The 15,845-nt window shown below is 36.6% G+C and overlaps 1 protein-coding gene across 25 annotated transcripts in view; it reads left to right on the forward strand.

The window, feature by feature from the left end:
* The window catches only part of dlg2 (discs, large homolog 2 (Drosophila)), a 269,422-nt gene that overhangs the window by 48,248 nt on the left and 205,329 nt on the right, over positions 1-15,845 (forward strand). The window contains exon 1 of one of the 25 annotated variants that reach the window (XM_048180549.1): positions 13,491-15,514. The exons of the other annotated variants lie outside the window; for them this stretch is intronic. Coding sequence (XP_048036506.1) covers positions 15,473-15,514 — 42 coding nt within the window. The 5' untranslated portion in view covers positions 13,491-15,472. Of the gene's footprint in view, positions 1-13,490; positions 15,515-15,845 lie in introns of those variants that run through there. 25 annotated transcript variants of the gene reach the window in all.

Here is a 15,845-nt window from a genome sequence, read left to right on the forward strand (position 1 = left end):
TGTGACTGCAGTGGTTTAACCTTAGTTTTATGAAGCGAATCGAGTGCTTTGTTTGCCCAAAAACATAATTTACCACTTTATTTACGGAAATATTGATCTGCATCCCGACGCATGCATGTTGTCTTCAGACGTTTTGTTTCATGAGAGAGCTGACATTGTTGCGTGAAAAATTAAATTGTGTTTTTTTGCTCATACAAAAGCACTCGTGTCACTTCATAAAGCTGACGTTAAACCATGTGATGGAGTCACATGGAGTACTTTAATGATGCCTGTACTACCTTGAAAGTAGTTTCATTGGATCTCTAAGGAGGGACGGAAACCTCTCGGATTTCATTAAAAGAATCTTCATTTGTGTTCCGAAGATGAGCGGTCTTACGGATGTGAAATGAAATGAGGGTGAGTAATTAATAACAGAATTTTCATTTTTGGATGAACTAACCATTTAAGAAGAATTTCTTCTTATTATCAATGTTAAAAACATTTGCACTGTTTTTTTTTTTCTCCCCAGGATTCTTTGATGAATAAACAGTTCTTATTTGAAGTCTTTTCTGTAACTTTTCTTTTCAATTTAATGTGTCCTTGCTGAATAATAAAACAAACAAAACGTTTGAATGGTAGTGTCCTGAGGAATCAAACTGCATGTTAATCTCATTAGAATTGATACAGATTTGTAAACATTTGTACACCTCTAAAGTTGTTCATGCATAAAAAGGATTTACATTTTAGATGCTGTTAGTGTTTCCAAAGGTGTGATATGTATGTGTACAGACTCAGAATGAAATCAAGAATGCCTAGCCTTCGTAAGTGTAACTGACAGGTCTTTATTACCTTTATTGTACTAAACTATCATAGTCCTCACACAAAACGGGGACCTTCAGACTGTGTACAACAGGAAGATTGCTCACAGCAGGCAGTTCAAAATTAATTTTTGAAGGCTGTGGAATTGTTGCAAACTTTTGTACCTTGATGGCTGTCGGCTGCTCTTTAAAGGAGATGAATGAAGTTCTTTGAGAGAGAGTTTACTTTGCTGAGAGCACTGCACGCTAAAACGCTCTCAAACTATTTTAAACTCTACCAACTTGTTTGTTTGTCTCAACATCATACACGGAGAGCATGCTTAAGAAACCTGTTTGAAAGCAGTTGTTATTTCTGAAATTCTGTCTGGTGCTGGAATTTACACCAGTGGATCATATATTGTGGTGCAGGGAGCTTTAAAATGCTCACTTTTCTGCACTTATGGCAACCCTACTGGGTACATAATCGATTCTGTGGCAGGATATGCAAAAAATGTGGTTCCCTGTGGTTTTATGGGAACTAACTCCTGCAGTGTGACAGCAGTACAGTGATGGTTATATTGTTGCACCATTGTGCAGGATTGCCCCAGTTCTTCCACTGACACCTCACATAAAGTAGTATGATTACACAACCCTGAGGAGTTTTGAAGAGGACTGTTTGTAAGGAGCTTAATGAGGTAATAACTGTGATCTACTGAATGTACAGAGGCAGCAAAAGAGCGTGAGGCTGCTCTGATGGAGGTCCGCTATGTATCCAGTGATAGGAGACTCTGAGCACTCCGATTTGTGCTATGAAGTGTGTGATGTATGTTAATGAGTGTGTCTGTGCCTCAGCCTCCAGCCGCTTTAGAGTACCCTTGGATCCAAGGTAGGGATTTGCATGTCCTGCGTCTTGAGATGGAAGTCATGCAAAACACTTTTGTTTTCTGTCATGGTGGGGAATTTACATTTATCTTTATTTTAAATTCTTAAACCTTTCTGCAGTGTCATTTTTGAATTTTCACAAAGACTTTGACACTTAAAATTCTTGGTTAAAAACAAACCCAATTTGTGTCATTTTTGGCAACCCAGCACTGGAGCAAAAAGGGATGAACCCAGTGCTGAGTTGTTTTGACCCTGCTGGGTTGTGTTATTTAACTCAACCATTGTTTATAAATGACTATAGCTTTGGGTTAAAATGAAAAATCACATGCAGAATGACTACAGTAGCAAAACAGACAACAAACAGTAATAATCTAAAATGGGTACCACTTTACAAGAAGGTTCATTAGTTAACATGAACTAATAATGAACTGCACTTCTACCACATATATTAATCTTTGTTAATGTTAATTTCAACATTAACTAATACATTATTAAAATCAAGAGTTGTATTTGCTAACATTTGCTCACTGTTATCTCATTATGCTTAGTGTTAAATCATGTGAACAAATTGAATCGAATTGTGAAAAATATTTATAAAATTTTTAATTTCTACTTATTTACTTTCATTTTCCAAATGAGGGCAGTCCTGAATATCCCCAAAGGGAGGTTTTGTCAGATTTAGCACACTTTTGGATACATTTTGGTCCTCAAACTATACTATAAGTACATACTCACAAAGTTAACTGTCTGTTTAATTTATTAGAAACAAATTCATAAAACTCAAAACAATGAAAATTTAGATTACTTAAAATGTGTCAGTTGTGTGAACTCAAAAGAAAAAGTTCTAAATACTCATAAAAGTTAATTTGATTGAACTAATTTATTTAATTAATAATTAAGTTTACCCTACTCAAATCAATTAACTATGTTGAGCATTCTAATTGTTTGAGCCATGTTTGAAGCTATGTTGTGCACTTGTGTGATCGTACATCAGAATTGCAGACATATTCAACTCTATCTAAAGCTAAAGAGAGACTAGATTGAGTGGCCTTGTGGGCCAGAAAAAAAATCAATAAGTTTTTCCTACGCAGATGAACCCTAGATCCCACACTGTCCAGCAGAGGAGAGGAGGGTGAACAAAAAAAAGATGTACGCTTGTTGCTTGCCAAACAGGTTTAGCTCTTTATGCTAATGAACAATATAACTTGCCAGAAGATTCTTTTTTTTTTTTTTGCAATGATTATTATAATTGATAGTTGTAGTTAATTATTGTATACACAACTGACCACAAACTTTTGAACGGTAAATACTTTTATTCAGCAATGACACATTAAATTGATTAAAAGTAATCGTTGCATATTTTGAACTTTCTATTCTTCAAAGAATTCTATAAAAATTGTATCATGATTTCCACAAAAATATCTTGAGCACCAAATCAGCATATTAGAATGATTTCTGAAGGATCATGTGACATTTTCATTTTCCAAATGAGGGGAGTCCCAAATATCCCCAAAGGGAGGTTTTCTCAGATTTAGCACTCTTTTGGGTACATTTTGGTCCTCAAACTATACCATAAGTACATACAAGTACATACGCACAAAGTCAACTGTCACTGTGGCTGCATGTCCAATCTGGCAGATGTCTGTCAGGATTAGGGCAAACGCTGCCAGAATCCTGACCGTCTGGAGCGATCCTGTAAACAGAGCCAACAAGCATGAAGTTGTGGTTGTAATATTTGATGTTGTGTATGTGTGAGTCAGTCAGAACGCTGACACACACACACACACACACACATTAATGACAAAATAAATTATGCATAATGTGCTCAAACATGAGAAAAAAGAGAGAATGGATACGATGAGATAAAACAGATTTGTTCCATGCACAGTCAAGTTATATAATACACTGTTACCTTAGCACAATCCCCTCAAGAGGTGTTCAGTGCAGCTATATCAGGTGAGATGAGGTGACATTAGAAAAGCTTGACAGGCGTTGTCTGATCTCCTGTAACAGTCAGGACACATACTTACACCAGTCAATCTAATGCACTCTAATGTGTCACTGTCAACAGAAGGTGCATTGTATTTTATTTCATTTTATTCATTTATTTATGGCCCCATTTAACCTATGCGTGTACACATATACATATCATATAGCTCTGTGATGAATTTAAGATTTAGTTCAGTGTTGTGAAATGTTTCATTCAAGTCAAGCTGTTCAGTTAAACAATTGAGGTTTTTAAGTATAGGGACATAGAAAGGGAAATAGATTAGCATTGATGTTTGTGAGATATAAAGATCATCACGCTAAAGTTTCAGCTATTCTTGAAAAGCAGCTCCGCAACTTTCATTTCAGCCATAACTTAGCTGTCAGGTTGCTTTCACTCCCTGGTTGTCCCAAGAGAGGAGGTGGCTCTTAGGGATGTGCTGACAGAGAATAAGACATGCTGTAGTATGTCAGAGGGATCAGTTTTGACAGGCTGTGAATAGAAACATTTAGCGCAGTAATTTGCAAAGGCCTCTTAGGAAGCTGTCTGCCTGCTTACAGTTACACAGGGGTCGGGCATTTGTCCTTAAAAAAATGCACTGCACCAACGCATGTGACGTATGAAATGGCATTTTACAGCAGTAATTTTACCTGCCACTCACACCTGAATTGGGATCTTTTGGTGCCTGGGTGATTGGCCTTCAGATAGCACTAAACTTTTTAATATCACTTGACTTGACGGGGTGGTGTAATTTTCAGTCATTATCTTTTAATTTGGTCAGGTCTAACTAAAACTTTTTCCGAGTTTAATTTTCTTTTAATTAGACCACTATCGAGAACTGTCAAACTTTCAAAAATCAAAAATATATTATATAAAGGGAACACAAGACTATATAATTATCAAAAAAATACAGAAGAACAAACAAGTCTCAGTTGGCTTTCATGTAGTGCTAATACAAAGCGTTTTGTGTTTTTATATTGAGTCTGTGTTGGATATAATTGGATCTCTTGGTATTCACCCCCAACTCTTTTCTCTAAAGCCACTAGAGATGCCTAGAAAAATTTGTTTAGTTTGCAATTTTGTACTGTTATTGGCATCTTGTTGATAGCATTAATATGGGTTAGCTCTGTGAAACCTATATCTCTTTTTTGTGTCTACTGTCTCATTGTATATTATTATTGTTGATGAGTTTTCAAATTCCAGGCAACTATGATGTTATTGTAGTAAATGATTGAATTGAATTGAATTATGGATGAAATGCAAGTTATAAAAATGTTCAAGCTCTTGAGCCATGTTTGAAGCTGTGTTGTGATCGCACATCAGTTATTGTGTTGCTTGGCAAACAGGTTTAGCTGTTTATGCTAATAAACGATAGAACTTGCCAGAAGAGTCTTTTTTTATATTGTTCATTATTATAATCGATAGTTGTAATTAATTATTGTATACACTACTGTTCAAATGTTTGTGGTCAGTTAATGCTTTTATTCAACAAGGACACATTAAATTGATTAAAAGTAACAGTGAAAGACTTTTGAACTTTGTATTCATCAAAGAATCCTAAAAAAAAAAGTATCATGATTTCCACAAAAATATCTTGAGCAGCAAAACAGCATATTAGAATGATTTCTGAAGGATCATGTGACGCTGAAGACTGGAGAAATGGCTGCTGAAAACTCAGCTTTGCAGGAGTAAATCACAGGAGTAAATTATATTTTAAAATATATTAAAGCAGAAAACAGACAGTACAGCCTTGGTGAGCATAAGAGACTTACTGACCCCAAACTTTTGAGCAGTCTTTTATCACATGGCTGGTGTTGCCATTTTTGAACAGCAATAAGCCATGACAGGAAATGTATTAGTGATTTTACCATTGGTAAGGGAATGTTGGGTTGCTCACTTTAAAGGTGCTAAAGAGGATCTTTTCGTCGACTGAGAAACCAAAGACTGTTAGTGAGTTTTTGAAATGAGCGCATGCGTCGAGGGAACGCCTCCCAAAACTCGTGCACGAGTATTGGAACACGAGTGTTTACCACCGGCATTCGCTGTGTCGTGTTAGTGGATTCATGTCGGACTTTTTACTCCTGTCTCCTGACAAAAACATCGCATGCGGCACCTGTAGAGTGTGGAAAGTTACTGGAGCGCACTGCCGCGCACGTCTCGCACAAGGAACGCCATGGCAGTGATTGACAAGCCAGAGGGCCAATCGTTTACGCGATCATTGGCTGATGTTTTTAAGGCCCTACCTCGTGCACAGATGATGTATATTAATATTATTCCTTTCAGTGCACCTAATAAATAGTCTTTTATCAGTTAGTAAAGACAGTTTCAAGTAATATTGCAAAAATGTATAAAACAAGACATCCTCTTTAACATCCTCCTTCTTATTGCTGTTGTCATGGTCCAAAATAAACTTTTAGCCACATCTGTCAGTGGTGAGTTGAGAAAAATTACCAGCTGCCATGATGTGTTGCGCGTTTTTTTGTTTCTATGACGATTGAATTACCTTTTTTCCTGCATATTGGTGACAAAAAATGCATGCAGCTGGAATTAGGTGCAGAGGCTCTGTTCTTTCATTTGCTATGTTGTATACTCAGACATTCATACAACAAATATTCTGGGGGCCAGTAAAGTTTTGTGAAATTGATCAAAAATGCTGGTGCTGGCTTTTTTTTTTTTTTTAAATGTTGCCGGGGAAAGAGATACAATTTGTTTTATACCATGTATTACATTGCAGCTCCTTATAAAGTTACCATTCCTTTGGCAAGTATTTATATGCCAAAAACAGTTCTTACACTCATTTGGCACTTGATGAGTACCATTACAAGAACACAAAATCTGTGTTTACCACACAGTATCATTAAATAAGCATGATAATATGATGCTAAAATTAGACCTACGCAACTCCATGTGCAATTTTTGCCAGTGTGGACAATTATGCAGCTAACCTATTTTCAGCCCCTCTCAAGAAGACTAACAGAGTAAAGCAGAACAGGATAAACTCAATTCTAGATAGACTCAGCTGAGTAGTTAAGCTTTGACTTCTCTCTTCTTTTCCACTGTCAGCATTTTGAAGATGAGCGCATCTGTCAAGGGTTTAACATTCTTTGTATTTCAGACTTGACTTAAGCCAGAGGATTAATGTTGTCACCTCACAGGCTGTTTAAGAGGAAGAAGAAAGCATTCTGGGTTTAACATGCAACATGCTTATGAAAAGAACTTCATCTTGTGAATAATCAGCACCCTCACAGCTAACCGCAGTGGCTCTGTTGACTAGACAGACAGCATGCTTATGAAATATACAGCCAGGCAGTCATTATCACAAAATAAACCCAGTAGGGTGATCAGAATACTGATTTGAAGTAAATTAAATACACGGACCATCTCTTGCTTTAATTGGGTATTCTTGAGTCTCTAACCATCTATCAAAAGTTTTATGCTCATCATATACACTACTGTTGAAATGTTTGGGGTCTGTATAATAATAAAATAAAAAATAAAAAACCTTTTATTAACCATGGACACATTAAATTGATCAACAATGACAGTAAAGACACTCACAATGTTACAAAAGACTTCTGCTCTGAATAAATGCTGGGGCCGCTTAGGAGGGTTTATGTGTGTGTTCAGTATATGCACAGGACGAGGTCTTTCTATCACTCTATCTCTCTGTCCTATGTGTCAAATTCACGTGTGGGATCGGCTCTCAGTATGTAGAGACATAAGGCATGACCTAACAATGGATGAATATGCTCTTCTCTTCCCCTGGGCTCACACTAAAACTTCTGTAGATTCTACATATCTAAAGGATTTGTGAGCTGACACTGATTGATTAATTCATTTGCTGCACATTTGGTTGCCAGAGCACTGCTATGCTGTTGCTTAGGCTTTCTGAGTAGTTGCCAACATGCTTCAGGTGGCTGTTAGGTGGTTACTTTCTGGCCCAAGGACAAAGACTCCACCCCTCTCTATGTATCTACTCCAAGTCTCTGTGATATTCTAGTCTGTTGATATGGTTCAGAAGCTTGAGTGTGCAAGTCTTTGAGGTATTTTTTTTTTTTTTTTTTGTTTTTAGGGCTGCAACTAACAAATATTTTGATAATAGATTAGTTGGTTGATTTTTTTTTTTTTTTTTTTGATTAATCGAATAAAAATCCTAATTTTATTTATTTTTATTTTATTGACAAAAATACACACTTTTGCACATCCTGCCCAAAGTACTTCAAACAAATGTGCCAATTGAATGAAAACATACAGTGCTTAATTTATTAGACTACCTGTTATAATAGAGAGAACACAAATATTTTGGGATTCTATCAAAAACTTGTTTAAAGCTAAAAATGGTATTGCCATTTATTTGGAAAATAACAAACTGAAACAACTAAATAGTTTCTAAATAATATTCACACAGATGTCTAATAACTTTAAGCACTGTATATAGTGAATATCGTTTAAATCTCTACTCAAAAAATGAAGATTGTAATAAAAATAATAAAGAAAAACGCAAACTCAGTGTTAACCAACAGGCAAGATAAATGTTCTGCAGGAACACACATTCACTCTGGACACATTCACCTCTTACTGTCATTTCTTTACCTGTAAATGGGCTATAAGAAACGTTTTACATTTATATTCAATTACATGTTGTTATCCCTTTACAGTTACTACTCTCATAACATACGTGAATGACATGTTGACTTTTAAATCTAAATTTAACTTTAAACAACAGATATTTCAGGAAAATTAATATTTTTGCGCTGAATATTAATTGTCTCCCTCTCTACCGCGTTCCATCTGTCTGACGCGGGTGCGCGCGGCGTTCTTTCAGTAAAGTTTGAAGTTTGCAAACTGTCAGGATGAGCCTTTATGCCAAATTGAAATGATCATGTGAATTTGTAACATTTACAGATAAGGATATAGCCCTAGAATGAACGCTTTGCGCTGAGGACGCACATGCATATGTCAGAGCGCCTGACAGGGCAAGCCGTTACACTAATGCATTTGCTTGAAGCTTAAAATAAAGGATTCTCATGTTTTGATCACATACCTTTCCTGCAACAGCTCACTCTGTTTCCTCCACTATTTTTTGATGCATTTTGTCCATAGAAATGCATTATTCAGTGCTGTAATTTGACACTGATGTCTTCCATGCACGGTGGGCAGACCCGACTAATCGATAATGAGAATCATCGACAACGATTCTCATTATCAATTATTATCGATTGTATCGAATAGTTGTTTGTTTTATTGTCTACCAGTAGGATACGTAACTCAATAATCTGCATGATTTGAAGCATCAGTCATGGCTATAGGATAAATGAAAGATGAGTTATGCATTGAAGTTTATACTTAAGGTTGAATTTTATCCAGTGTAGAAAACATCTTCACACAGCTGATGCCAGTTTGTCCCTGATGCAAGGGGATTTAAAGCCTTAAGAAGATTATTTAGGCAGTTTATCAGTATATGTGTGCCTATAGAGTTACTTATAATGCAGAATTGTAAATCACTGGGGCTGTGTCCTAGCTGTTCTAGCATACTTAGAATGCAAAAATGTTTTTCTTAACCCTTTAAAATCCTGATATAAATATATATATATATATATATATATATATATATATATATATATATATACATACACTCACACACACACACATATTCTCGAATCTGATTGGCTGAGAGCCGTGTGATATTCTAGTGATAACAGCACTCCTCCCTTTTCACCATTTGTATCACTCTGCTTGAAGTGACTGTCATTGTGGCCAAGCAAATCCACAGAATTTTTTTACAAATACTACACTTGTTGTAACGCAAAGTTTTTAGAAAGTTTATACATGAAATATGTGACTGATATTTAATCATAGTGTAGTTTTTGGAGATGTGAGCACTAGGCCGTCAGCGGCCGTTCAGTGCTCGTGTACCCGCCGAGAACAGCTTTTATCTTTTGGGTACACAAAATGGGCAATCTTTGGTCTTATTAATCCATTACTTGTTCCTGAGCAAATCTAATTGGGCTATGTTAAATTTAATAATTTAATATTAATATTAACTTAATCCTGTAGAGCACTACTTTTGTACGTTTTACTGAATTGTACAATTGTTTATTTTAGATTGTCATTTATAATGGCTATTGTTGTTCATTTAAATATTGTTGTTCAATAAATATTATTTTATATGATATGTTGTATTTGGTATTGAGAAAGGGTCCATTAGTGCGTAATATGGATTGAGTGAAAGTTACATTAATACGCCATTAGATGGCGTCAAAAAAGTCAGTCGCAAGAGTGTAATCAAAGGATGTTGTTTTAGCGCTGTTATAGAAAATTCCTTTAACTGTAAAAAGGACAAATACAAAGATCACTTTCCTCAGTGGACATTCAAACAGGTTTTTAAAATGGATATAATATTATGGACATCGACCTGAAGAATGAATGTTGTATCAGACACAGGTAATGCTTGCTCAGGCGATCTCTCTCTCTCTCTCTCTCTCTCTCTCTCTCTCAATAATACTATACAAAATACAATGAGATTCAATGGAGGGACTCAACATTCTTTTGTTACTAGTTCTAAAGTGACGTTTTAGAATTAGTAACGGAACCTTGGTCAAACTGTCAACTTGAGATTTGAATCCGTGGTGGAAGGAAGTAGTTCTGCACAAAAGAGGGTTTTAAAGACACTTACTCAGTGCACATGAGAAAGTAACATCAATAAAATTATACACTTCAGCATTTTCAGACTAATGATAGTTGGCTGGAGGTGTAATTCTGCAATTCTGCTTGGTACCACTAGTGGTGTAAAAAGGACACCCTTCACCTTTAATGTGACCTTAATTGTTTTAACATGTGTATCTGTGTTAAAGGAGGAGAATGAGTGAGCATGTGTATATGTGCATGAGCAAGAGTGTATGACTCATTGCTTCAGCAGGAGCTGCCTCTGGGAGGAGATATATTTGTGCTTGTTAAAGTGTTTTGGCTTCAGTGCAGCTTTCCCTGCTTGTCTCTCTCGTCCTGTCCATGGTTTTAGCTTATACATCCCTTTTTTGTCCAGTGCGTCTTTCTGCATCTATTTCTGTCCAAGGCTGAACGTCAGGTCACAGCAAGTGAAGTGAAGTTTTCTTAGTTGAAAAGTCTCTATACCCCCTCTGAAACTGGCCTCGGACAGAGTATCTGGTGTTCTCTCTCACATAAAAGCTATTTTGGTAGCTAAAGCTGCAGTTCCCAGTGGCTAATTTGTGAATTCAGTCGCCTCTGCTATTTCTCTCACCTCCTCTCTTTCTCCACCCCCTCAGTCTTCAGCCTCAGCATTCCCTCTCTCATCACCCCCTCAATCTCTCCCTTTTTCTTTCCTTCTCTCCCTCGTTTTCTCGTGAGCTCATCTATACTGTAAAGCTGCTAACCACAGAACAACTAGTTTCCCTGGTAACAGGGAGGCTGGCACCAAAAATATATTCTCCAAGGCATCTCCGATGCCTCCCACTGCATGCTGGCACTCGCCCGCGCCTCACAACACCACCCAGCTCTGAACTGGCACTCTGATTTACATACATATGCATATATACATACAAGCATATTATAGGGCTGTCGTGGTAAAGTAATTTCCCTTGCGGTGATTTTGAGTGGCTCAATATTGCGATATTATCATCATTTTATATATATATATATATATATATATATATATATATATATATATATATATATATATTTTTTTTTTTTTTTTTTTGCTATATAAACAACTGTTACTATGTGGTTAGCAGTCACAAAAATGGAGATTCAAAAACAAAACAGGCTTTATTAATAATCCAAAAACTCTGAATGAACACGCAGGAAAATGACGCAAACCACACAATGCATAAACGAGAACTTACAGAGAATAACTGAAACACAGGGCTATATAAACAGAGGTAGAACAAAGGAAAGTAAACTAGACATATGTGAAACTAATATGTAACTATAGAAACAAACAAGGAAATAATAACCAATTAAAACCAAAACTAAACAGAGCGGGGAAACAGGAACTAAAGGAAACAGAACAGAATGTAAAAATAAGGGTCCACATATCAGAACTTAAACCTGATAATAAGCTTGTTGGGCTATTGATTGTATAACAGTTAGTTCCGATCCTCAAATCTGACTGGACCAGAGGCTTTCTGAGACCTCACTGCTTGTCTCTGCACATGCTAGACAGGCTGTTAGTCAGTGCAGGTTACATTGTTATGTCACTAGGCGGCGGCAAGGGACTGTCTTTGAGTCCTTAAACCGTTCATTCAACTAATACGTTCAAAAATGCTGATTCATTCATTAATGAAACAAGGTGTTGAAGCTATTTTAACTTCAAGCTCCACTTTATAAGGCTTAAAGGGTTAGTTCACCCAAAAATGAAAATTCTGTCATTTATTACTTACCCTCATGCCGTTCCACACCCGTAAGACCTTCGTTAATCTTCGGAACACAAATGAAGATATTTTAGTTGAAATCCGATGGCTCAGTGAGGCCTCCATAGGGAGCAATGACATGTCCTCTCTCAAGATCCATAAAGGTACTAAAAACATATTTAAATCGGTTCATGTGAGTACAGAGGTTCAATATTAATATTATAAGGTGACGAGAATATTTTTGGTGCACCAAAAAAACAAAATAACGACTTATTTAGTGATGGCCGATTTCAAAACACTGCTTTAGGAAGCATCGGAGCATAAATGAATCAGTGTATCGAATCATGATTCAGATCGCGTGTCAAACTGCCAACGGCTGAAATCACGTGACTTTGGCGGTCCGAACAGCAGATTCGATACACTGATTCATTTGTGCTCCGATGCTTCCTAAAGCAGTGTTTTGATATCAGCCATCACTAAATAAGTCGTTATATAGTTTTTTTGGCGCACCAAAAATATTCTCGTCGCTTTATAATATTAATATTGAACCACTGTACTCAAATAAACTGATTTAAATATGTTTTTAGTACTTTTATGGATCTTGAGAGAGGAAGTGTCATTGCTCCCTATGAAGGCCTCATGGAGCCATCGGATTTCAACTAAAATATCTTCATTTGTGTTCTGAAGATTAACGAAGGTCTTACGGGTGTGGAACGGCATGAGGGTAAGTAATAAATGACAGAATTTTCATTTTTGGGTGAACTAACCCTTTAACTGACCAGCAATGCTTTGCCGGAGTAATGCTGAAGCTGATGCTTCACTTCATAGAGACCATTGGCATTGATTCAATGCATTGACCAGCGCTGACTCCATTCATGGGAAATACCCTTAAACTTTGACCAGATGCTACGACAAAGATTTCGCTTTACTCTCGCTTTTTTTTTTTTCACGGATATATGACTTGACCTGAAGAAGGACAGACGCAGGTAATTGCAAGCACTCAGTCGATCTCTCTCTCACTTGCTGTGTGTTTAAGCTTATTTAGTGCATATCTAGGGAGCCTCTGTACAAATCACAATTGAATACAGAGTCTTAATTATGTAAAAATAAAAAGAGTCAGTTGACAGAATTTTTTTTTACTCTTGATATCATTAACTTATTATTCAGTATGCATGCATGAAGTGTAAAACAAGAAGGACATAGCAATATTACAATATATTATTTTATTACAATATTACAATATTGCGGTTATCGCGACAACCCTACGCTTATACACAAACACACACACACATATTAGGGCTGTAAGTTTAACTCATTAATTACATTAATTAATTACGGAAAAAAATAATGTGTTAAAATTTTTAACGCATTTAACGCACTTTCCCCACCCCTAGACCTACGTAGGTCATCTGACATTTCATACAGTTTATGCAGGGCAACAACTTACTGCGTGATATAGCCTATAGAATGCAGTTAGAATGTCCATAAAGATATGAAAGTGCGCTATTTTTATGGAGAGATTCATGCTGCACATTACATTGAGTCACTCTCACGTTAATGTATTACATTGATGTGCACTCGACATGTGTCGTTGAAAAATGCCATAGTAACCTCAAGTGAACTATAAAAATGAAATAGGAGGAGAATATCTCATATTTTTCCCTGGGTGCTCAACGCCTATACAGCCTACAGTTCATGATAGGCTATTGTTAACAAGTTTGTGAATATTTTGAATGAAAAAAAGGAAAAATAAAATAAAAGTGATACATCTGTCATACAGGGCTACTGTGCCTGCTTGATTTGTCTCCCCCCACTTTAATAATAAATGTGCACATATTGTGAATTAATTTAATAAACTTAGTAACCTAGCTTTCTTGGTAGCCTTCAGTAAATTAACTTCTCTAAGAAAAATATTAATAAAACATCAGCTGACCATATATTTATTTTCAATTTCATATTTCCATAATGATAAAAAAAAAATCAAGATAAAGTTCAACCAAACATTTAAATTCAGTCATCATTTACTCAACCTCGTTTAAATGAACCTCGATGAATGTATACACTCACTTGAACATACTCATCAATGCATATATAAACTATTATTATTTATTTGTTTCTTTGGATCTTTCTGTGTAAGTGTTTGTGTGTGTGTGTGTGTGTGTTTGTGTGTGGTTTTGAGAGGTGTGATTTAGTTTGAGTACACTCATTCTTCTCAAGGACTGTGAGTCATTAGTCTGTGTCTCTCTTTTAATTTCATTTTACCTTTAGTGGGACTCATCTGCTCTAAGCTGAATTAACACATTCACAGCAAAGTGTTTAAAGTGCTTACATGGTGACAAGAAATTGAGATCCTGCTGTGCACTCTTTGTGTATCTCAGACAGAGATAGTTAGTAATACCTATATATTCTTTAAGGTGTCCACCACTGCAGAGAGAGATGGAGAGCCGAATTGAATATACTGAGTTAGACTCCTGCCCTCTTGTGTTTGTTATATACCAGTGCAGTGGAGCTTTATCATTTAAAGCAGAGGAACTGATGTTCAGTACATGCCTTGCAGATATTTACCTCAGATCCAAATGTCAAGAATCTGCACCCTTAATCTGTGTTTAATCATGTGTCAAATTGAAGTGCAACTTTAATGTGTATTTTTCAATGCGCTTTGTCACTTGAAAAACAGGATGCAAGTTATTTTTATGATCCCGCTGTTAAAGTTAATTTCTGATTTGCATTCTAATGCCATACAAGGTCTATGCATTTCCCAATACCCAGTGGGTAATCTCATTGGATGCATTGTGTTTTGACATATTCAAATGTGGATCAAATCATACCACAAACATTCCTCAAAAGCATACTGTATTCTAGATTGTGGTTTAAATGACAGACCCGCTGCTTACAGCTGGCCTAATAAATGCACTGTTCCACTGTAGAGAGTAAGTCTTGAGGGGTGTTATATAACAACACAGGGTGTCTGTGCACAAGTGGAAATTATTAAAATAAATACCGCCATGCCTTATATGTTCTACCTGCTACTGTTTATACAGTATGTGCGTATTAAATCCGGTGCAGTTATAGTATCAAGTAACCTCCAAAATCTTCACCCTCTCTCAGTTCCTGCCTCTTCTTTTTGCTGTATTAAAGAGAGAGAGGGAGAGAGGGAGATGGAGAGAGAAAAGACAGAAAGAGAGAATCCCCATTCGGTGGTGTGCCTTTGCTACTGCTGTCAGCTGAAATGCCTCATCCAGCAACAAAGCGTAGCGTATTTCTCCCTGCATGCCTGATGCCCATGTGTGCATATGAATCCCTAGCCCAGAGAGACCGATACGGCAACCCGCCGCAATGCTCTGCTGGGAGCGCATACCGAGGGATGTGATCCGCTTCTGACTCTCTTCTTCCTCATCTTGATTTCCTTTCCTTAAGAAGCTTTGCTGCCACACCAATCCATATGCCACACAATACCTGCAATGTTTTTTGCATGTTATTGTGCACTGAGGTCCAATGTGAAGGTAAGACCATGCTGTGAATGTGAACTTTTGTGTGTACTACTCTACATGTGTGAGTGTCACATGGAGCTATACGATTGTGCGGTGTGGCTGCACAGGTGGTTTTGGCATCTGTGAATTACCACACCGGAATATATTTCTATCAAGCTTGGCAGAGCTGCTTGATTTTTACATAAATTGTTTTGTGCTGTGATTTTCTAGAAGTAATAGAGGAGGTCTATCTAAAAGCATTGGAGGTTTTTTGACAGCTGTAGTACCAGTAAGAAATGCTTAAAATTATGATGAAAGAGCGCTCTCTCTTAAAATCTCTCCAAAGATTAAAGTGTAGACTAGT

The sequence above is a fragment of the Megalobrama amblycephala genome, linkage group LG2 (assembly GCF_018812025.1).
Source record: "Megalobrama amblycephala isolate DHTTF-2021 linkage group LG2, ASM1881202v1, whole genome shotgun sequence".
In the NCBI taxonomy this organism is placed as follows: Eukaryota; Metazoa; Chordata; class Actinopteri; order Cypriniformes; family Xenocyprididae; genus Megalobrama; species Megalobrama amblycephala.